This window comes from Notolepis coatsorum (genome assembly GCF_963971535.1).
Source record: "Notolepis coatsorum genome assembly, chromosome: 14".
Lineage (NCBI taxonomy): Eukaryota > Metazoa > Chordata > Actinopteri > Aulopiformes > Paralepididae > Notolepis > Notolepis coatsorum.
The window spans coordinates 104,881,670-104,907,504 of NC_140178.1; the positions used below are offsets into that span (position 1 = coordinate 104,881,670).

Here is a 25,835-nt window from a genome sequence, read left to right on the forward strand (position 1 = left end):
AGATTTGGGGGGGAGAGAGTTCCAGAGGGTAGGGGACGCCACGCTGAAGGCTCTGTCCCAAAAGACTCTCAGATGGAGAGAGAGAGATTGAGATGGGGAGAGATGAGAGAGATTGAGATAGATATGGAGAGAGAGCGATGGAGAGAGATAGATGGAGAGAGAGCGAGATGGAGAGAGAGAGAGAGAGAGAGAGAGAGAGAGAGAGAGAGAGAGAGAGAGATGGAGAGAGAGAGAGAGATGGAGAGAGAGAGAGAGAGAGAGATGGAGAGAGAGAGAGAGAGATGGAGATAGAGAGAGAGAGAGAGAGAGAGAGAGAGAGAGAGAAATCGTCCCTTTTTTCTATTCATAAATGCTCCTGGGAAACAGATTTATGGACGTTCAGTGTCTGCAGTCATGCATTTACTGGCCAATTTGACCAGACATGTTTGCAAAAAAAGAGAAAGAGTCTGAACAACCGAGGGAACAGGCTCTTGAGTCTGATAGATACAACAGGCTCCAATTTCAACTCTCCATTGTATTTTCTCTAAGGCTGAACATTCCATTCACCACTGTGGGTCTAATGCTCCACTGTGGCTTGTGTGGGCACTCACATCCATAACATCTCTCTCTCTTCCTCACATCCCATAACATCTCTCTCTCCTTCCTCACATCCCATAACATCTCTCTCTCTTCCTCACATCCCATAACATCTCTCTCTCTTCCTCACATCCCATAACATCTCTCTCTCTTCCTCACATCCCATAACATCTCTCTCTCTTCCTCACATCCCATAACATCTCTCTCTCTTCCTCACATCCCATAACATCTCTCTCTCTTCCTCACATCCCATAACATCTCTCTCTCTTCCTCACATCCCATAACATCTCTCTCTCTTCCTCACATCCCATAACATCTCTCTCTCTTCCTCACATCCCATAACATCTCTCTCTCTTCCTCACATCCCATAACATCTCTCTCTCTCCTCACATCCATAACATCTCTCTCTCTTCCTCACATCCCATAACATCTCTCTCTTCCTCACATCCCATAACATCTCTCTCTCTTCCCTCACATCCATAACATCTCTCTCTGTCTTCCTCACATCCCATAACATCTCTCTCTCTTCCTCACATCCCATAACATCTCTCTCTCTTCCTCACATCCATAACATCTCTCTCTCTTCCTCACATCCCATAACATCTCTCTCTCTTCCTCACATCCCATAACATCTCTCTCTGTCTTTCTCACATCCCATAACATCTCTCTCTGTCTTCCTCACATCCCATAACATCTCTCTCTGTCTTCCTCACATCCCATAACATCTCTCTCTCTTCCTCACATCCCATAACATCTCTCTCTTCCTCACATCCCATAACATCTCTCTCTCTCCTCACATCCCATAACATCTCTCTCTTCCTCACATCCCATAGCATCTCTCTCTGTCTTCCTCACATCCCATAACATCTCTCTCTCTTCCTCACATCCCATAACATCTCTCTCTTCCTCACATCCCATAACATCTCTCTCTCTTCCTCACATCCCATAACATCTCTCTCTTCTCACATCCCATAACATCTCTCTCTCTTCCTCACATCCCATAACATCTCTCTCTCTTCCTCACATCCCATAGCATCTCTCTCTGTCTTCCTCACATCCCATAACATCTCTCTCTCTTCCTCACATCCCATAACATCTCTCTCTGTCTTCCTCACATCCCATAACATCTCTCTCTCTTCCTCACAACCCATAACATCTCTCTCTCTTCCTCACATCCCATAACATCTCTCTCTCTCCTCACATCCCATAACATCTCTCTCTGTCTTCCTCACATCCCATAACATCTCTCTCTGTCTTCCTCACATCCCATAACATATCTCTCTGTCTTCCTCACATCCCATAACATCTCTCTCTCTTCCTCACATCCCATAACATCTCTCTCTTCCTCACATCCCATAACATCTCTCTCTCTTCCTCACATCCCATAACATCTCTCTCTTCCTCACATCCCATAGCATCTCTCTCTGGTCTTCCTCACATCCCATAACATCTCTCTCTCTTCCTCACATCCCATAACATCTCTCTCTTCCTCACATCCCATAGCATCTCTCTCTGTCTTCCTCACATCCCATAGCATCTCTCTCTGTCTTCCTCACATCCCATAACATCTCTCTATCTTCCTCACAACCCATAACATCTCTCTCTCTTCCTCACATCCCATAGCATCTCTCTGTCTTCCTCTATAGCTGCCTTCTGTCAGGCTGAGAGACTCACACAAACACACAAACACAAAAACACACAAACACCTACACACACACACACACAGACACACACACACACACACACACACACACACACACACACACACACACACACACACACCACACACACACACACACACACACACACACACACACACACACACACACACACACACACACACACACACAAACACACAGAAACAAACACACACACATACACACACAAACACACACACAGACACAAACACACACAAATATTTTCAACTTTTAGGAAAGACGTGACCTAACTTTGGCCCTGGGGGCGGGGGGGGGGGGGGGGGGGGGGGGCATCTCTTTGAAAATGCACTTTTATCCTCCGCCACAGAGTGATAAACACGTCTAATAGGTTTGTCTCCCGTGGAGAGGGAACGCAGCGTCTCAGTGCGCGCCGTGACACCAATTAGTCTGGTAAATAACAGCGATAGGCGGTCCCACCGCGCCGGCTCCACCCCCACCCCCCACCGCCCTCCTCCTCGCCGACTGATCCGCCTCGGTCTGCTGCTCTCTCATCAAGGCGAACGCCGGGGTCTGAGATCAAAGGGGAGCTGTAACTCATCAGCCATCACGTCTGAGACACCGACGACGGCGATGAAAGCAGCGGTCAATATAATGGCAGGCGGGGTGGGGGCACGACGACATCATCGACCGCCCCCCATCTCCGTCAGCCGCTGCAGGAGAAATAATTGACACCTGTGTCGGCGGCGTGCGGACCTGTAACTCTTCTGACCGGGACAGCGGGAGAGAGAGAGAGAGGGGGCCGGGACCAGGATTGGATCATCGCCATTAGAGGACGTTTAGGGGCATTGGCTCCTTAGGTTTATCGATCTGCACTCTTACCTCTTACCTCCTGCTGTGGCACCTGGCCTGTGTGAAAATCAATACATACCCTTATCTCTTCACATGAAACCAGGCCTGCATCTGTCTTACTGTAAGGTTAGAGGTGTGTGTGTGTGTGTGTGTGTGTGTGTGTGTGTGTGTGTGTGTGTGTGTGTGTGTGTGTGTGTGTGTGTGTGTGTGTGTGTGTGTGTGTGTGTGTGTGTGTGTGTGTGTGTGTGTGTGTGTCTGTGTCTGTTTGTGTGTGTGTGTCTTTGTGTGTATGTGTGTGTGTATTTTTGTGTGTCTTTGTGTGTCTGTGTGTATCTGTGTGTGTCTATGTGTGTGTGTGTCTATTTTTGTGTGTACGTCAGTGTGTGTGTGTGTGTGTATTTTGTGTGTATATGTCTGTGTGCGTGTGTATTTTGTGTGTGTGTGTCTGTGTGTGTGTATGTGTGCATATATATATTTGTGTGTGTATGTGTGCGTGCATGCGCTGCATGTGTCTGTATGTACTTGTGTACACTCACACGCCCCACACACCACAGAAACCCATCACCACTCAGAGGTCGTGAGCCACAGCGCAGAAGGAGGCGCAGGGAGTGTGGAGCTGCTGTGAGCCGCCCTCAGGCTGCAGCTCGGGTCCACGGGGACAGAGGGAGCTTATCTGTGTGACCGAGAGAGAGCAGCACTGTGTGGGCAGGCAGGAGCACGGGGGCTGCCTGAGCTTCGCCCCCCCCGAGTGCCCACAATAGGCATTCCCTATACAGGAACCAACCCTATAGCGCTCCTGTATTGTTTATTCCCCTAAACACTATAGAGATTCATCATAGAGAGTAGTGTGGTAGTGAAATGGTTAACCTTCTGTAGTGTGGTAGTGAAAGGTTAACCTTCTGTAGTGTGGTAGGTAGTGAAAGGTTAACCTTCCTGTAGTGTGGTAGTGAAATGGTTAACCTTCTGTAGTGTGGTATAGTGAAATGGTTAACCTTCTGTAGTGTGGTAGTGAAATGGTTAACCTTCTGTAGTGTGGTAGTGAAATGGTTAACCTTCTGTAGTGTTGTAGTGAAAGGTTAACCTTCTGTAGTGTGGTAGTGAAAGGTTAACCTTCTGTAGTGTGGTAGTGAAATGTTAACCTTCTGTAGTGTGGTATAGTTAAATGGTTAACCTTCTGTAGTGTGGTATAGTGAAATGGTTAACCTTCTGTAGTGTGGTAGTGAAAGGTTAACCTTCTGTAGTGTGGTAGTGAAAGGTTAACCTTCTGTAGTGTGGTAGTGAAAGGTTAACCTTATGTAGTGTGGTAGTGAAATGGTTAACCTTCTGTAGTGTTGTAGTGAAAGGTTAACCTTCTGTAGTGTGGTAGTGAAAGGTTAACCTTATGTAGTGTGGTAGTGAAAGGTTAACCTTCTGTAGTGTGGTAGTGAAAGGGTTAGCCTTCTGTAGTGTGGTAGTGAAAGGTTAACCTTCTGTAGTGTGGTAGTGAAGGGTTAACCGTATGTAGTGTGGTAGGTAGTGAAAGGTTAACCTTCTGTAGTGTGGTAGTGAGAGGTTAACCTTCTGTAGTGTGGTAGGTAGTGAAAGGTTAACCTTTTGTAGTGTGGTAGTGAGAGGTTAACCTTCTGTAGTGTGGTAGTGAGAGGTTAACCTTCTGTAGTGTGGTAGTGAGAGGTTAACCTTCTGTAGTGTGGTAGGTAGTGAAAGGTTAACCTTCTGTAGTGTGGTATAGTGAAATGGTTAACCTTCTGTAGTGTGGTAGTGAAAGGTTAACCTTCTGTAGTGTGGTATAGTGAAATGGTTAACCTTCTGTAGTGTGGTAGTGAAAGGTTAACCTTCTGTAGTGTGGTATAGTGCAATCGTTAACCTTCTGTAGTGTGGTAGTGAAATGGTTAACCTTCTGTAGTGTGGTAGTGAAAGGGTTAACCTTCTGTAGTGTGGTAGTGAAAGGTTAACCTTCTGTAGTGTGGTAGTGAAAGGTTAACCTTATGTAGTGTGGTAGTGAAAAGTTAACCTTCTGTAGTGTGGTAGTGAAAGGGTTAACCTTCTGTAGTGTGGTAGTGAAAGGGTTATTGTTGTTTTCTTGATCATACACATACAAATGTAACACTGAAATACAGTTTTTCTGTAGTGAAATATTCATTGAAATGTGTGGTTATATTACAGAAACACAATTACCTCTACAAGAATTCAATAGAATATTTAGAATGTTGAAAACCAATTGTTACGAGGAGATTGCCATATCCATCCTGTTAATCCTTTGAATTAATGCTCCATCATTAGCAAATTAATCAAAAGTTTCTTTAAAAAAATAATTGAATTGATCACAGCAATGGTTTTACACTGGCTGCACAAACTATTCCAGCACTGCATTTTATATTTATGCTGGCGATTTACACATCCACTGAGCAACAAAGAGACACGCATGGCACAAAGCAGGTCACAGCAAATATATACAGTACAGAATATCAGGGGGGGGGGGGGGGGTGCAATACCAGGAGGAAAGAAGAACAGACAGAACAGGCCTCTCTGAATGCAGTTCTGTCTGTCGCTGTCCCTGGAGCTGAAAGAGCACTGTACTGTCAGCTGAATGCAGATCTGTCTGTCGCTGTCCCTGGTCCTGAAAGAGCACTCTACTGTAAACTGAATGCAGTTCTGTCTATCCTGTCTCTGGTGCTGAAAGAGCACTCTCCTCTCTGTACTGTAGACTGAATGCAGTTCTGTCCGTCGCTGTCCCTGGTGCTGAAAGCAGTTCTCTGTGTCGCTGTCCCTGGTGCTGAAAGAGCACTCTCCTCTCTGTACTGTAGACTGAATGCAGTTCTGTCCGTCGCTGTCCCTGGTGCTGAAAGCAGTTCTGTGTGTCGCTGTCCCTGGTGCTGAAAGTGCACTTTCCTCTCTCTGTGATGTTTATCCCCTGGTAGAGTTCACTGGATGCAGTCAAACCACCACACAAGGAAGGCTTTTATGTATTTATTTGATTTGGTTGTTTGTTTGACGTGTGTTTTAATCATTTCCATTTACCTCTGTGATGTATGTATCGTCTGTCTGTTTTCTATTTAATTACATTTATTACTTTATTTAATTTCCCTGTTGCCCTTCGATAGTCCCTTTTGTCCTCTCGCCAGGCCCTGGAATTTGTTCTTAATTGACCTGCCTGGTTAAATAAAGATTAAATAATAGCTCAGGAGGTAGAGTGGTCCTCTGGTAGCCGGAAGGTTCCCGGTATGATTCCCGCTCCTTCCGGGCAGCGTGTTGAAGTGTCCTTGAGCAAGTCACTTAACCCCTAATTGCTCCCGATGAGCAGGTTGGCACCTCACATCAGTGTGTACATGTGTGAGTGAATGGGTTAATGTGAGGAGGATGACTCACCCCTGCAGCTCCTTGAGGGAGACGGAGATCTTGAGACTGTGTCCCAGCACATGCAGGGCGGTGAAGATGTCGGCCCATTGGACCATCTCTCCCAGAGGACCGCCCTTCAGGACTTTGGGACTGAACACGTCCCCAGATTCCTCGGTTAGGAAACCCACATGGACTAGGATCTTGGGAGAAACACAACAGAACAGAGTAATAATACTTTATTTATATAGAACAGAGTAGATGTCAAGTCAAGAGTCAACTTGAGTCAGACACTATTAGGAATGTATGACCGCTAAGTGTGTCCGACCAGGGGTGTAAAGTACTTCGTTACAATACTTAAGTACTGTTTTTGGGTATTTGTACTTTACTCAAGTATTATTAGGTTTGTATACTTGTACGTTTACTCAATTACATTTCAGAGAAAAAAAACATACTTTTTACTCCTTACATAACCCATTCTTCGCCAGACATTGTACCCTTCTTATACCATCCTCTGCCAGCTCTATTTGTCTATGGAGATGTTCACCTTCTTTGCAGGGCTATAACTTTTTAAATTGTATTGCTAAATGTACATTACTATGGCCCATTCAACATCAATTATCTATCGTTCAGGATGTAGGAACGTTTTACTTTTTCATTCACACATTCATACTAAAATACTGTCTAGAGTATAAATATGTTTTTATCGTTTTCTGCTGTATTTCATAGAACTTGAGTTATAGCCATTTATGCATATATTAGATCATCAAATGCAGTTTGATAGCGATTGACGCCAGATAAAAAATTTCAACTGTACATGGCCCTAGACATTATGGCTTATCATCTGATGTTGACCGGAGGGGGGGGGGGTCGTTTATAATTCCGTGGCCCACGTTACATAATTTATGTAGTATGGGTGATATATAGATCAGAGCAGTTTGTATGGTTAATAATAATAAAAAACGCTGAAACTCACAGCAGCTTCCTCTTACCGTTGGGTGATGAGCGTGGAGCAAAAAGATCGCTATTATGGGATGTTGATCTAGGTCAGGGCTATTCAACTAAATTGTTCAGGGGGCCACATTGTCAGAAACCCAAGGGGCCAGGGGCCGGACTGCCACGGCGCCTCCCCGTGCTATGAATATATGTACACTTGACACAACACGCAACCACATTTTCACAACTTTTATTTAACTACATTGCAAAAGTAGTATACTTTTCAAAAAAAGTGCTTCATTTATGTGCCACATCTGCAACATCTCCTGCAAAAAGTGCTTCATTTATGACTGTGCAACAACTGCAACATCTCCTCCTCAACATTTCAATATAAAAATAAAATAAAAAACAAACAAGTGCATGATGTGCATCTGAACATTCTAACATTGACACTTGAACAAAAAAAACACATTTATAGTGCAGCTGAGCTTATGAAAAAGTGCTTCATGTCTGTGCAACAACAGCAAATCACAGCATCTTATTAGCACTTTTTGTCCACTCTTAACTCTCAGACATCAGGGGGGTGGGGGGCAGACAGGCCTAGCCTACATACACACATCTAATGAGAGAGATTGCACTTCTTTGACTGGGCAATGGCAGAGAAAGAGGGTTCATAGGAAGTGAGGGCTACCCGCAAACAGTGATGCAAATGCTCATTTGTCAAGGAGGCACGTTGCTTGTTTTAATGGCATTCATGTGAGAGAAACTGGATTCACAGGTGTATGTTGAGCCAAACATTGTTAGCACAGATATTGCCAGCGTTTTTATTTTGGGGAATGTCTTGACATGAATACACTTTATCCAAAATGTTGTGGTGGATTCATTCTCAAGTGCCTGCTTCAGAGCAGATGATGCTTGCATGTCAATTATTTCAAGTTGCAGGAGACCTTCATCAATGTGAAGTGATGCAAGGAACTCTTGTCCTTTTGTGGAAATAGCAGCTACATTGGCAAATGGGTTGCTCACAAAATGCATCAATTCTCTGGACATGTCAAATTCATCAAATCGACTTGCAAAGTTTTCCCTCAATTTATCAATGAAATATGTCATTAATTGAGTGACGTTTGGCTCAATTGTGCGTGTTAACGTTGAAATAAAAAAAAAAAAAAAAAAAAAAATTGATTTTTTTTTATTATCATGTAATCTTTGGCGGGCCGGTCAGAATCATCCCGCGGGCCGGATCTGGCCCGCGGGCCGCCAGTTGAATAGCCCTGATCTAGGTGAACCATTTCCGAGTTGTATAATACTATATACGTCCAAATAATGTTGTTTATTGAGTTATGGCAACGGATCGATTATCCAGTGTGTCAATATGGAGTCCCGGGAGCGATAGCAAGTGGCGGACAGAATAGGGGGGACACCAAGCACTTCCGGACCCACTTCCGGTTTGGCAACTCGCCGATCGGCCACCAGGTGGCGGTATTGAAGCGTTGGAGAGTTGAGTGGGGATCTACAGCACCAGTCATGACTCCGTGGATGAAAGGTGAATACCATGACGAATATTTGAAATATTGATCTCGATGACGTCGTAATCCGTCATTGGCAGATAAGCATGGCGAGGAATGACGTGTTATTCAGTCAATGGCGGAACTCCTTACATTAACTCCTTACTCATTTACTCATTACTCCTTACACAAAGTACAAAGTACAAATCTCGCAGGTCCAACTATTTTAATTAGTATATTTGTTTCTCTGGCCGAACTAACGTTACCGTTATTAATCCTGCGGCCGCACTTTATTTAAAAACAGCCAATCAAATCCCCATCAATGGAAAATGAACCCGCCCATAACCCATGCTGATTGGTCCTTGTGCAAGACTAGAAAGCGGGGATATTTGATTAAACACCTGCTATCAGAAGAATAGACAGTCAGAAAAAACGTTTTTACTTTTACTTTTTAGTACTTGAGTACATTTAAAAGTAGAAACGTTTTGGCTTTTGCTCAAGTGTGTTTTTAGCCAGATACTCTGACTTTTACTTGAGTACGATTTTGAGACGGTACCCATACTTTCACTTAAGTATAGTTTCTGGGTACTTTTTACACCCCTGCATATACCATGCCAGTTAGGGTACAGACCCTCACCTGCACCTTGTGTATACGGTTTACTTTTACTCATAGTATATATATTCAGATACCATTTTTGTATTGCCTATATTTATTGCAACGTATATATTATAAGTGATAGGGCATAAAGACCCTCATCTGCATCTTTGTTTACACTGTTTATTTTTCTCATATTTCTATATTCAGATATAACTTTATTGCCTATATTTATGTATTTCTTCCATTACCCTGCCCATACATGTACCCCCCCCCCCTTCATGCTGCTATGATCCCCTGAAGGGGATCAATAAAGGAATATCTTATCTTAACTTAATTTGTATAGCACTTTATAATGCAAACCAATTTGTTCCAAAGAGCTTTGCAGAAGCATGACAAAGAAAATAAAAAATAAAAATAAAAACACACATACAGACAGACGTACAAAACAAAACAAAACTAGTATAAATAAATGTGTACTATCCATATCCATATCCAAGTTAAACTGTTTATGATTTAATGGGAAGCACCACTAGCACTGGCAATGTCACTCACTCGCTCAAAGTTAGCCACTCTGCCCCTTGTGGTGGCTCGCATACACTGCACTTTGCGCAAGACAAGTTAGCTTCCCACCTATAACACTGTGTGTGTGTCTTCATTTTACATGTGAACTGAATCATTAACAAGCCGTTATTGCTATTGATTTCTATTTAGCTTTTTCCTTTTAAAACACATTCCCCCCACAAGGTAAGTAACTGTGAATTTGTCACAATCAGCACTTCAAAAAATATCCACATTTCGCAAAAAAAAACTTGATAATCAAATCCAGCGATACTCCACTCGGACGAATCGATCGAGACATTAATTAGAATTGATCGTTTAACGTATACAGTACCGGAAAGCCTAACGTCACTTATGAAACGGTTTTATTCCTGGAGGAACTGCCGGCCAACACAATGGAATGCACACAGTGATGATATGACCCACCGATGGGCTAATTGATATGCATGATGGCACAAGGCCCTTTTAATTGCTGATGGGAAAGATGGAAATTCCAGGCTGTTTAATGTGTAATGAAATAATGATTGCGCAATTTTCCCACAGATGGCAGCCTTTAATTTCTCCTCAATTACTTCTGTCTACCCCAAAGCGCTCCCATCTCGGGTCAAAGAATGTTCTACTTGCCTACGGTACCGTACTCATGCTAAACTATACCGTACTGATCCCATCAAGTAGGCATGGGCACGTGTGCTGGGTCTCGGCTCACAACGGCCATTTCAGTTCTCACTAAGGACTTTGATCTGTACTGGATTAAGTCTCTGTGACACCATACAGAAAGACTGGCCACTCTAATTTCAGATAAAACAGGGCTTTTGTTCTTAATAGCGAGCTGGAAAAAGGTCTGGTTAGTTATTGTGACGTCTAAGACTGAAGGGGGTCACATGGGTTTCATTGTGATTGAAGCCATTTGTGTGTGAAGTATCTGTAAACCACTCAATCGCTGTGCTCCGTTCTGCTCCGATCGACGTGTTGTCAACGGCAACCAGGCGACTAACTGACACGTTGTCGACGGCAACCAGGCGACTAATTGACGTGTTGTCGACGGCAACCAGGCGACTAACTGACGCGCTGTCGACGGCAACCAGGCGACTAACTGACGTGTTGTCGACGGCAACCAGGCGACTAACTGACGTGTTGTCGACGGCAACCAGGCGACTAACTGGCGCGTTGTCGACGGCAACCAGGCGACTAACTGACACGTTGTCGACGGCAACCAGGCGACTAATTGACGTGTTGTCGACGTCAACCAGGCGACTAACTGACACGTCAAACAATAGAGCACCTGTCACTCTACCGCAGAGACTAGTGATTCACAAGCACAACGACTTCCTTCCCTTTTCTGAGGTAAAAATAGAAGGTAAATATAGTTTTACTCGTGCGTGAACAAACAACGACAGAAAAGGAAAACATCAGAGTGAGAGATGGCAGGTTATCAGAGAGAGGGTAGCGGGGGAGACGGGGGGGATAGACCGCCGTATAGTTGGGTCCGGTCTACCGTAAAAACCGTCTCCCTTCATCCTGGTCTATTTCCGTCCATGGATCACTCTCTCTCTGCTGATCAGATTCCAGCCCACAGCCACGTTCCTCCCTGTCTGTTGTCTAAACAATGCTCCATCTTCTGGCAGCGGAAGCCGAGCTCCTCAGGGTCCAGCTAATGGCTAGTAACCGTTCCCTGTCAAACGTGCCATTACAATGAGCAAAGCTCTCTCCCCCATCTGGAGGAGGAACAAAGAGCGTGGTGTCGGGGAGGACTGCTGTCGGTGTTGAGAGAGGAGCCAGCTATCGGGTTTATCCAACTCCACGGCTCTCCGGAGACGGAGGCCTGATGAAAAGAGAAAGTGATTCATGCACATTTAAAAACGATCTCCTGGACGGAGGCCAAAGAACTCCCGCTGGCCCGTTTCCAAGAGAGCAGAGGGATACAAAACGCATCTATCATCGAATGCGTCTCATTTTCATACACGGTTTGGATGGGGCCACGGGAAGAGAGTGCACGGCAGTGAAATAATACTGCAGTAAATCTGCCCTTTCCCTGCTGTACTCTGCTGCCGACTCACTCGAGGAAGAGACCCTGTGAGAGAACTGTGTTACTCTGACTAAGTATCGAAATTAAGCCACATACAGTACATATATACACATGTGTGTAATCATTCAGACTCACATACAGTACATATATACACATGTGTGTAATCATTCAGACTCACATACACAGTACATACATACAGATGTGTGTAATCATTCAGACTCACATACAGTACATATATACACATGTGTGTAATCATTCAGACTCACATACAGTACATACATACACATGTGTGTAATCATTCAGACTCACATACAGTACATACATACACATGTGTGTAATCATTCAGACTCACATACAGTACATATATACACATGTGTGTAAGCATTCACACTCACATACAGTACATACATACACATGTGTGTGTAAGCATTCAGACTCACATACAGTACATACATACACATGTGTGTAATCATTCAGACTCACATACAGTACATACATACACATGTGTGTACGCATGCACACTCACATACAGTACATACATACACTGTTGTGTGTAAGCATTCACACTCACATACAGTACATACATACACATGTGTGTGTAAACATTCAGACTCACATACAGTACATACATACACATGTGTGTAATCATTCAGACTCACATACAGTACATACATACACATGTGTGTATGCATTCACACTCACATACAGTACATACATACACATGTGTGTGTAAGCATGCACATTCACATACAGTACATGGATACAGAAGTATGTGTAAGCATTCACACTGACATAAAGTACATACATGCATACAGATGTATGTGTAAGCATTCACACTGACAGAAAGTACAGTACATGCATACAGAAGTATGTGTAAGCATTCAAACTGACATAAGGTACATACATGCATACAGACGTATGGGTAAGCATTCACACTGACATAAAGTACAGTACATGCATACAGAAGTATGTGTAAGCATTCACACTGACATAAAGAGCAGTACATGTATACAGATGTATGTGTAAGCATTCACACTCACATACAGTACATACATGCATACAGAAGTATGTGTAAGCATGCACACTCACATACATGCATGCATACAAAGAGCGAGATTCAAGTCAAAGCAAATGTCTCTCTGTCATGCCAAGAGTTTTATAAGCAGCAAGGTCCAGCAAGAAATATAGATTCCTCAAAAGACGCACAGTACTCTCCATGGTGCTGAACTATTATGTGTTTTAGGAGCTGTTGTTATTGTTACTAAGTGCCCAGTAACAACTTTCCCTTCCCTCCCGACCAACGTAATTAATGTTGACGTGGCACAGTTCCATCCCATTATATTCAGTGTTAGTTTACTGTCACACAAAATCAGCACGCTGTCCTGCATTTGGTCACAACCCTGCAAGATGAAAAGGAAGCAGCAACAAACCGTGGCATTATATATTCGGGGAGCATCTATTTGAAAGTCAAGCGTAGCCTGTTGAGAATATGTTTATTCATCCATCTCTTTGCAAGTGCTTGAAGGCAAATCCCTTGGTCAAATCAAAACGACCAAACTAAACAGAGAATTACTTTTTTGTTGCATTTTATGAGATGTGTGAGTTTTATATGGATATAACTGTATATCATTTTCATGGCTATAAAAAAATATATTTAAATTACCCCCCCTCGTCTCTTTTTCCCCCACAAATCACTTCCTGTCGCACACACACACAAACGCACACACCTAGGTTAATTATTGATAATGTATTATGTTGCACAAAGGCTCTTAATATTAACCCATCGTGCAGGCCAGGGGGAATTCTAGTGGCATTGCCATTTTATCTATCAGACTATCTACTTGATGTCACTGTAACTGATAATAGTCCGTCTCCTTACTGTATCTACTTGATGTCACTGATGATAGTCAGTCTCCTTACTTATCTACTTGAAGGCACTGTAACTGATAATAGTCAGTCTCCTTACTTACTGTATCTACTTGATGTCACTGTAACTGATGATAGTCAGTCTCCTTACTTATCTACTTGAAGGCACTGTAACTGATAATAGTCAGTCTCCTTACTTATCTACTTGATGTCACTGTAACTGATGATAGTCAGTCTCCTTACTTATCTACTTGAAGGCACTGTAACTGATAATAGTCAGTCTCCTTACTTACTGTATCTACTTGATGTCACTGTAACTGATGATAGTCAGTCTCCTTACTTATCTACTTGAAGGCACTGTAACTGATAATAGTCAGTCTCCTTACTTATCTACTTGATGTCACTCAGACTATTACCACTCAGACCAAACAGCTGGGGGTGTCGGGGGGGATTTATATCCCATCTGGTCAGTTACGTAATGGACCAGCTCTTCATGTGGGCTTTCTATTTCTGTCTCTAACAGTTCCATCTATTTCGGATCCAAACATCCTGTGTCAAACGCTTTGATGGTGAGTCTGCTATTACAATCTGATCATAGAGACGTATTCAAATAAACCAAATTAGGATTGCTGAGACATTTCACAGGGTTACAGTGCAGTATTTACTGACGGGGGGAAATGTTCCGTGCGGATTGCTATTCTATTTCAAGCAGAACACTTTGAAAAGAAGAAAAGACTATCTTAAAAAAAAAAAAATCTCTCTCTTATAAAGATCTAGTACGTCGATGTTTTGATTCAGTCATAAATTGCTCAATGGTAGATGTTAAGTGTCTTGAGTATAATGTGTTCAGCTTCAGATGTATCGTTTGATTTGTTATACTGTGTTGTACTGTGTAGGTCCCCCTCTCTGAGCACAGCCAACTCTCAGGGGCAAATTCACAAAGAATGGATTGTGCGGCACTAATAGCACCCTTAACACAATAGCTGCCATGCAATATAAGCATCATTAGCAGCTGACGCCATCACTGTAAACGGTGGGAGTCGCTCACCTTGTTTGCAGGGCTATAACTATTTAAATATTATAGCTATATCTGCAATACTATGGCCCATTTGACATCAGGTATCTATCGTTCAAGATGTGGGAAAGTAATATTTTTTTCCATTCATACATTGTCGTTGATCTAAGGAAAGCTTTTGACACTGTTTACCATACTATTCTACTACAAAAGCTGGTCAATTTCAACTTCTCCATAGAGTTCCTCAACCTCTTCAAATCATACCTTTCATTCCGTTCCCAACTTGTCAAAATTGAAAATCATAAATCTACTGCCATCTGTATGTCAACTGGTGTCCCGCAGGGCTCTGTCTTGGGTCCAATCATGTTCAGCATGTACATTAACGATGTGCCTTCTGTGTGTGGCCAATGTGATGTACTGATGTATGCTGATGATACAGTGATATTTACACACGGTAAAACCACAGAAGAGGTTGCAACAAAATTGTCTAATGTCATGGTGAATGTCACATGTACTGGTGTGTACTTTTAATAATAATTTTTTAAATAGTGTATTGGAAATAACAAAACTCTTTGCCCCCTCTGGTGCATCACCCAGCCCAACTGTGGAGGCCAAGCCCCTCTTTGAGCTGGAGGAAATAACAGAGGATGAGGTAAGAAAAATCATTGTGGCGCTGAAACGCTCTAAGGCCAGGGACACTTATGGCCTGGACACAGATTTTATAAAAACACACTCCGACGCTCTAGTAAAACCTATCACCATATTAGTGAATCAATCGATCAGTTCAAAGGAGGTACCATCTTCCTGGAAGGTGGCCACAGTAACACCAATTTTTAAATCTGGTAGCAGGATGTCGGTAGCCAACTACAGGCCAATCAGCATCATATCCACCATATCTAAGGTTGCTGAAAAGTGGGTGTCGAAACGTATGATTAAACATCTGGACAAAGGTCACACCCCACTCCACCCACTTCAATTTGGCTTCCGCGCTCAGCACTCCACTGAGTCGGCAAACTGTGTTTTTATTGAAAAGGTTAAATATATGTTGGACAAAAACCCATATGTAGGTGCTGTGTTCCTGGATCTTAGAAAGGCGTTTGACACTGTCAACCATCAAGTACTTTTGGCAAAGTTGTCTCATTTCAATTTCTCCGCAGATACAATTCAATGGTTTAAGTCTTACCTAACAAACAGAAAACAATGTGTCATGGTTGATGGTGTCAAATCTCCTTATCTTGACAATCCAGTCGGTGTGCTGCAGGGATCGATCCTTGGGCCATTGCTGTTTTCCCTGTACATCAATGACCTGCCGGACATATGCCCTGACTTCAATGTACAGATGTATGCTGACGACGCAGTCATTTTTGTACATGGTAAAAAAACTGACCTGATCTCATGCAACCTCTCAAATGCAATGAACAAGGTCCAACACTGGTTGCAAAACTCATGCCTACTGCTAAATACAAAAAAAACGGTATGCATGATGTTCAGCAAACGACCAGTCAGAATCACAAGATCTAATGTGTTTCTGGGGGGGGGGGGGAACTGGAATTGGTTTCCCATTTCAAGTACCTCGGCATCATCTTGGACTCGAACCTATCCTTTAAGAAACATATCAAAAAAGTGAAACGCACAATACATTTTTATTTCGTTAATTTTAGACAAATCCGGCCTTTTTTAACAGTTGATGCTGCAAAAACGTATCTTCATTGCATGATATTCTCACATATTGAATACTGCTTCACAAACTGGTCATTTGCTGGTGTCACTGTCATGAAACACATCGAACAGCTTTATCATAGAGCCATCAAGGTATTTGCCAGGAAACCATTGGCATACCACCATTGCAATATTTTGAAACAATATAGCTTTTTGAGCTTTGAAAATTTCAAAGTCTTAAAAAGCTCTTGTTTCATCTACAAAAGCCTACATGGACTAGCTCCCCCTCCTGTACAGGAATTCATCTACAAAAAAGAAACACTGGACTCTGCACCAGGTCAGACACCAGAGGTGACTGCATGGTCCAACGTAGACTGACCACGTTTGGCCAAAACGTCCTGTCGATAAAAGGCAGTCAAACATGGAACAGTCTCCCCATTTCTATAAGGGAAAGCACCACCCTTGCTTCTTTTAGAGGGCAACTAAAAAAATGGCTGAAGTCCAACCAGTCATGTGAACACATGTGACATGCTGTTATGTATTTGTAATTTTTTTTACTGTTTTTATGTGTCCTGTTTTTATGTATTTGTACATTTCTTACTGTTTCTATGAGTCCTGTTTTTATGTTTGGGGACAACGGATGGAAATTAGCCTCGTGCTAAATCCGGCAATTTTTACACTCCACAGTGTTCATTAATTTTGCATTGTCCCGTCCAAATAAACGAATTAAATAAAATAAACATCCTGGCTTAAGAACAGCTGTTTACAATTGAATGTCTCTAAGACTGTCTGTATGTTCTTCTCCAAGGGCCACAGAAAAGTTGCAGAGCAGGATATCTTCATCTCCGGTCAGAAATTACAGGTAGTATCAGAATATAAGTATTTAGGATTACATAGACCCAAACCTTAGCTTCAAAAATCACATAAAAAAAGTCTGCAATAAGGTAAAGTTCAGCCTATCAAACTTCAGGTACATAAGAAACTTCCTTTCAACTGAGGCAGCAAAGCTATATTTTCATTCAATGGTTCTTTCCCACATCACATACAGTTTGATAACCTGGTCCAATTCACATTCCACCATTCTGAAACCACTTCAATCACTTTACAAACAAGCAATAAAAATTATAGACAAGAAACCATTCAGGTACCATCATTGTCACATTCTAAAAAAAATATAATCTACTCAGTTGGGAAAACCTGACCCTATATCAAAACGTAAAAAAAAAGTTTTTTAAATAAAGTGTGGATTGGCTGCTCCTCCTTTGTCCGGTTTCATCAACCTCAAGTCTGCCTCAACCAGGAACACTAGAGGTGCGGCAAGGGGGGACTGTACAATCCCTTTAAAAAAAAGTGTATTTGGCCAGGCCGTCTTCTCATACAGAGCATCCCACCAATGGAACTCAATTCCTCAAACAATTAGAGTGTCCACATCATACCATTCATTCAAGTGCAGGGTTAGGGAATGGCTCATTGAAAACCAGAACTGTCAACACTGAGGTGTCTGTGTGTGTATGTGTGTGTGTGGATATGGTGCGTCTGTCTATGTCTGGGTCTCTTAATATGTCATGATGTGCTCTGTCCATGTGTCCATGACTGTATTGTGACCTGTATCCCTACTATGTCTATGTGCTTTTGTTGTGTTTTTATTCTAATGTTATTTATCTTGATTTTAATCTGATTTGATTTTATTCTGTTTTTATTGCTAACCCTTTTTTTACACAGGATTTTAGCCTGTACCTTCTGGCAGGGGGACTGCCAATGGAAATTAGCCTTTTGGCTAAAATTGGGTGCATTTACATTTGTAAAATGTTTTATTAATGTACACTGTCCCCCTTGAACAAATAAAGTAAACCTAAACCTAAACCTTATACCGTGGTGAATATAAGTATAGTTTTAGAGGGCTCTAGGATCATTCCTAGAACGCTAGTAATAGGCTGCGATGCATATTATACTTAATCCATTGGCATTTTGTCCCTCTACACGCTACAATTAAAAATTCAAATGCATATGATCGGTATATATTATGTTCCATCATGCATGCAGGAAATGGGGGGGGGGGGTCGTTTATGATTAATTGATTGTCAATAACGGCATCCGTTAGTACAACAACGTACGTTGATCAGATCGATTGCAATGAAAGCAATGGACAATCAAGCTGGAATTAACGTTAGAATGCTCTTACCTCTGGCCGATGAGACTGCAGAAAGAATATTCCAATAATTTGATTGCCATCTGCTAGATCGTATTTCCGTTTGGTCGACGCCATAAGCTCCAAAAGCATAATGATTCTTGCGTCTCGAAGGCGATTCAATGCACTCGAGTCTGTATCTGGATCCACGTTACAAGAAAATTCTACCCGGACGACATTCACTGACACACAGAGCCAAGCTTCCTGCAGAAAGTACAGATGAAGCCATGAATAGTCATTGTACCACTGTTTGGGGACCGTTTGGGCACCGTATTAACGGTAACAATGACCAGCGGGGGCGCTCGAATACAGCTGGTGACAACGTGCCGACGTGCAATGCTCTCTGTTCATTCAGGAGCTCCGCCCTCGACAAAGGGAGAGAGAGGCAGAGAGAGGCAGAGAGTGAATGGACTAAATGCACTGCAATGTTGTGTTCTGACCACATGTTTCGGCTAAAATACATAGTATTATATTGTATGCCTCGTTTTATAAAAGGTCTTTTGAGCGCAAGCGATTGATAACTGTCAACGTTGAAACGGCACATTTATTTATTTTTTAAGCGACCGCTTTTCTTATGAAATTCATATTATAAAACAGGAAACACCTCCACCAATGTCTTCAACTAAGCTCACTACCTCAGGAAAAGCTCTGCGCTCGACAAAGGGAAAGAGAGGCAGAGAGCGAATGGACAAAATGCACTGCAATGTTGTGTTCTGACCATGTGTTTTGGCTAAAATACATAGTATTGTATTGTATGTATAGTATTGTACAGTATGCCTCGTTTTATAAAATGTAATTTGGGCGCAAGCGTGTTTTTTATTTTATGAAATACGTGGCCACTCTGTGCTTGCTTCACTTGTTCAAGTGTTTAACTTGACCGACCACTGCAATTGCGCGTTACCAATCAAAACGCGTTACAACGTCAAGTGACTTAATTTCTCCCAATGGCATTCCTCCAGCTCAGGAACGAGGAAGTAAATCGCGGGAGATTTCACATCATTTTAATATCTCGGTATTGAACTTAAAGCCCAGCTGTACCTGCTTATAATTACAGTATACAGACCACCAAAGTATTCATCACTATTTATTCAGGAATTCTCATAACTGATCTCAGCCGTATCACTGGGAGCCTGGGGCTGCAGATGTCCTTGAGGCAAAATCTGCATATGGCTCGCTGATAACAAACTATCATTACACCTGGGCAAAACAGAGTCCATTCTCTTCGGTTCAAATAACAAACTCAGCAAGACCGACGGCTTCTCAGTTACCCCCCCACCCCACCTACCCAACCTCCTCCAATGTACAGTTTCTACGTCAAATGTATATACTCTCTTTTCTAGACTCGTTTTGTATCACAAACAGTACTGTATTTGCAAATCTGGTATGTCATAAATGTATAGATGTAGCAGTACTGTCTATCTGTGTGTCGTGTATATGTCATATGTGTTATGATGAATTGAAAATGCGGGACCCTGGTGTAAACAATTGATTGATTGATTAATTGATTGAAAACTTTATTAACAGATTGCAGAATGGGTACAATACAGTACAGCTCAATACACACAATCGTTAAGGGGATGCAGACCAGAGAAAGACTTTCGTCTTGTTTACATCAGGGTCCCCCATTTTCAATTCATCAGGACATATATGACATATATGACATACAGATAGACAGTACTGCTACATCTATACATTTATGACATACCAGATTTGCAAATACAGTACTGTTTGTGATACAAAAAGAGTTCAGAAAAGGGAGTATATACATTTGATGTAAAAACTGTACATTGGAGGAGGTTGGGTGGGGTTGTGTGGGGGGGGAAACACTGTACAACTGTACAAGCAAAACTGTACATTGGGATATTGACAATCATACTAGGTCATTTACATTGGAGGGGTTGGGGGGGGGACACTGTACAAACAAACAAAACTGTACATTGGAATATTGACAAAACCATACTAGGTAAATTACTGTACATTGGAGGGGGTTGGTTTAGGACATTTACAGGGGCCAGTTTCGAATTGCAGTCTCCCGTAGGTGTTCCTTGAGAGTGGTTTTGAAAGTGGGTAGTGATTCACATTCCTTTACAGCTGTGGGTAGGGCATTCCACATTGATGTGGCATAATTGCGAAACGTGTTTAGTCCCTTGTTTGAGCCGAATCTGGGTTTAACATGATTTGTGGAGCTCCCTCTGGTGTTGTGATCGTGGTATTCACTGACCTTTGGGAAGTATTTTGACATGTACATGGGTACCTTGGTCGTCAGGGCCGCCTCAGGGGGTGTGCGAGCAGTGCGGTCGCACAGGGCCTCGCGGGAAGGGGGGCCTCGCAAAATAAAAATAAAATAAAAATAAAAATAAAAACATTTTCCCGCGAGGCCCTTTTTCATCACAGACCTAAAATCTAGTTTTGCTTATATGCTTATATATTTCACATTAGACACGTTTGTAGAATGTGTCTGACTTGTTCCTGGGTCTGCAGTCCTGCAGACATACTCACTATTGGAGCTCAGCCTCTGGGGTTCTGCAGCAGACATACTATTGGTTTCAACGAAGGGAGTGGTTTTACTTACATCATGTGTAGTACGCCGGCGTGAGTCAGCTGCGTTTGACTATTTCGTGCGTGCAGCTTTTGACTATTATGCTTAGTTATGCCAGCCAAGACGAAGAAAGAGGTCGGTCATTATCAGTCGGTCGGTCACCAAGGAACGTTGACGAAAGGCCTCTCGCTAGCGGGACAAATGGCCGGAGCCTTGTCATGGTATAGCCATGATGATGTCGGCTAGTAGCTAGCTTAGCTAAAGGCTAACTAGCGTTAGCTAACCTATTCAGAGGAGCGAGGCGAGGCGAGTGGATGTCTTTTCAAAAGAAGGAGAAGAGAACTTGTGAGCAGATAAATCTGTTAGGCAGCAATACGCCGAAAGGTGTCCAGTCTGCCGGAAAGTACTCGAAGAAGAAGAAGAAGAAGAAATTACACCGTGGGCCAAGAAAGTCTCCTTCCAACTTTACCATTGGCGCCGCGTTGATACTGCGTTATGGTGAGTCAACCTATGATTATATTCCCGCCGTGGACCTGACCTATCTCTCTTTCTCTCTCTCTGGAGCCAAACTGGTCGACTAGCTAATATAGTACTACTAGTAGCTAACGGTGTGTGCCTGGTGAGAGCACCTGGCTGTATGTAGCCGCATAGCTTGTTAGCTGTTAGCTAACGCAGAAGCAAGCTATGCGGCTACATACAGCCAGGTGCCTGATTGAGCTAACTGTTAGCCAGTTAGCTGTTTAGCGTCAGCTGGGAACGTTCGTTTGATGCTATCAGTTAGCCTTGAGAATAGCAGGCCCTGGCACTCTGACTACGACATCATCTTTGACAGAAGATGTAGTCGGGCCTGCACCATGACAAGGCTCTGGCCATAGCTTATTTGTCCCGACAGCGAGAGGCCTTTCGTCAACGTGGAGACCTGTGTTGCGGCCTTTCGCCCTGCGTTCCTCGTGCAGGTAAGATTAATGAAAATGTCATGACATTACCCCACTCTTCCTTCCTTCCCCTCCCGAATGTTGTTAATAACGATGTTTTTTTCCAGGCAAAACATATGCTACTTCACAACATTTGGAGATACGACATGTGCTGTGTGTGAATGGTCGTTTGTGTAGCTTGGGTAGCGTTGGGCCGTTGGCCAAAGCTGTGTGTGGCCTGGTGTCACAGTACCTGGCTAGCCTATTTAGCTGATGTCGGCCATTGGCTCCTTGCTGCTTTGGTTTCTCTGGTATAGACCCTCTTCTTGTTGGATTTAAGTGTTGATCTTTGTCTTTTTGAATCTCTCATACATGCTCTAGTCTCTCTCTAACACACACACACATGACAAACACACATGTTCTCTCTCTCTCTCTCTCTCTTTCTAACACACACAGTCTGCCTATGGCGGCCTTTCTCGATGGCTAGGCTGTGCTCAAGGATCTTCAGTCACAGTGCTCAGGTATTCTGCCACTGTGTACTCTCTGTTTAGGGCCAAATAGCATTTCAATTTCTTTCCAATGTGTCTCTCTCTCTCTCTCTCTCTCTCTCTCTCTCTCTTGGATTTAAGTGTTGATCTTTGTCCTTTTGAATCTCTCATACATGCTCTAGTCTCTCTCTAACACACACACACATGACAAACACACATGTTCTCTCTCTCTCTCTCTCTCTCTCTCTTTCTAACACACACAGTCTGCCTATGGCGGCCTTTCTCGATGGCTAGGCTGTGCTCAAGGATCTTCAGTCACAGTGCTCAGGTATTCTGCCACTGTGTACTCTCTGTTTAGGGCCAAATAGCATTTCAATTTCTTTCCAATGTGTCTCTCTCTCTCTCTCTCTGTACACTGTATATTGACTGTAGAACGGGAGCTCTCTCTCGCTCTCTCTTTTGCTATATGTTGACTGTATCATGCCCCGCCTCGGGCAGCGCTATTATTTAAGAATATGTTGACTGTATAAAAAAATAAAAAATAAATATATATATATATATATAATTTTTTTTGTTTTTTTTTTACCTTTGGGGGGGGGGGGGGGGGGGGGGGGGGGGGGGCTCGCGTTAAATCTCGCACAGGGCCTCGCATTTCTCCCAGGCGGCCCTGTTGGTCGTGTAGTGTATCTTGTAGACCAGGCCCATTGCAAGTTGCTGTACTCTGTCGTCTACTCTAAGCCATCCTAGGTTGTTAAAGTGGGCAGGGGTGAGGTGGGTTCTAGGAGTAAGGTCAAGCAGTAGTCTGACCAGTTTGTTTTGAGATGTTTGTAATTTTGTTTTTAGCGCCTTTGAGGTGCTTTGGTACCATGAGGTGCAAGCATAGTCGTAGTACCCTTGAATGAGTGCTCCTGCCAGAGTCTTCAGGGTATTCTTGTTTACCAGAGAGGAGATCCGGTACAAGAATCGAGTTCGTTTGTTGACTTTTTTTATTACATTGGATGCCATTTTGTCACAGGAGAGATTAGCCTCTAGGATGGAACCCAGGTAGGTAATTTCATCTTTCCTTGTGACAATATTGTCACCCACTGTAACTGAGAAGCCGTCGGTCTTGCTGAGTTTGTTATTTGAACCGAAGAGAATGGACTCTGTTTTGCCCATGTGTAATGATAGTTTGTTATCAGCGAGCCATATGCAGATTTTGCCTAGTTCCGAGCTGAGGGTTTTTTCAACCTGTAACTTGTTCTTGTCAGAGACCAGGAGGGCTGAGTCGTCCACAAACAGGAACAAGTTGCAGTCACAAGCTGACGACATGTCATTTGCATAAATTAGGAACAGGAACAAGACGAAAGTCTTTCTCTGGTCTGCATCACCTTAACAATTGTATGTATTGAGCTGTACTGTACTGTACCCATTCTGCAATCTGTTAATAAAGTTTTCAATCAATCAATCAAACTCCTTTTTAACCTCCCTCTAACACCTCTGCACTCAGAGAGGGGGGTAGACACAACCCCCCACACACACCATTTAAATGCTAAATACTGTAGGTTAAACACCTCTATGATAAAAAAAACAGCTTTGGCCAGCAATAGCAACCCCTCCCCCTATACCCACACAATGCCAACAAAGTGTAATACCAACCAGGGCTCTTCTGCCTAAATGTCATTGTTTGACAGCATTAGGGATTCAACCTATAAGCATTTGGCTGTATTGTATGAAGTTATTTCATCATGTTTTTCAGCCCTACCATGTTGTATTGTTACACCAGACAAAACAGGGTAATTTATTATCAAAACAGGGTAATTTGTTATAAAAAAAAAAAACAGGGTAATTTATTGTTTGAATGTGATAGTGGCCGCTCAGTGGCGTGTTTCAAGCGTTCCATTCCATGTCACTTGTGTGTGACGGTGACTTCTAAGGTTGTATACAAAATGATGTTGGTAATCAGGGCGCTGTGTTTTTATTTTGCTGTTAGAGCATGAAGCCTTATATGGCAAAGAGTCTATTTATTTTGTTGAAAATAAGTCAGTGTTTGATACGTTTGTGATCTTGCTCAAATAAATGCTGTGCATTTTGACATTTGAAAAGTCTAGCCAAGGTTCTTTTCTGCTCAGTACAAATTGTATTCATGTATGTAGAGACCTATGAGGAAATATCATGTGTAATATAAATCCTAATAGTCCAAATAGTAATCTCAATTAGTCCAAAAAGACAAAGCGGGATATTGACATTTATATTCTCCCACAGTGACGGGTAAAAGAGAACATAGGAGGAATAATTAGTTTGAGAAATAGTTTTGAAGATATGCTCCTCCACCCACCTTTGCCCCATTACTGAACCGAGGGATTCAGAGCTCCGTCCTCCAGCTCTGAGCCATTCACAATAGGATGAGGGCTGAGAGTTAAGGGCCTTCATAATTACAGGGCTGACAGAAGAGGAAGAAAGGAAGCAGAGAAAGCAGAGTGACAGCACTGAGGGTTGCGGGGTAATGGCACCTTCCATGGATGTTCCCACTCATCCTTCTCATCACCACCACGACCACCAACACCACCACCACTACTACTACCACCATCACCACCACCACCACCACCACCACCAACACCACCACCACTACTACTACCACCATCACCACCACCACCACCACCACCACCAACACCACCACCACTACTACTACTACCATCACCACCACCACCACCACCAATATTACGACCACCACCACCACCACCACTACTACTACCACCACCACCACCACCACCAATATTACTACTACTACTACTACTACTACTACTACTACTACTACTACTACTACTACTACTACTACTACTACTACTACTACTACTACTACTACCACCACCACCACCACCAATATTACCACCACCACCACCACTACTACTACCACCACCACCACCACCACTACCACCAGCACTGTGCAATATTACACCTACTGTAGACCTCAGTATATGTTTACTGTATTTATTTACTGTATATTTTATTCCATTTTTATTCTATTTTATTCTACTCTTATCTTAGGCAATTTGATTTGTTTTGTTATTCTTATTCGTGACCTGTCAAATTTCCCTCGGGATAATAAAAGTATTTCTATTCTATAAAATGTTATACAGTATGTCAA

General features: G+C 42.8%; 1 protein-coding gene across 1 annotated transcript in view; it reads right to left on the minus strand.

Moving 5' to 3' along the window:
- Nucleotides 1–25,835, minus strand: part of LOC311240686 (alpha-1,6-mannosylglycoprotein 6-beta-N-acetylglucosaminyltransferase B-like) — a gene marked incomplete at both ends in the record, with an annotated part of 501,846 nt that overhangs the window by 212,709 nt on the left and 263,302 nt on the right. The window contains one exon of the mRNA XM_084329259.1: nucleotides 6,450–6,619. Coding sequence (XP_084185385.1) covers nucleotides 6,450–6,619 — 170 coding nt within the window. The remainder of the gene's footprint in view (nucleotides 1–6,449; nucleotides 6,620–25,835) is intronic.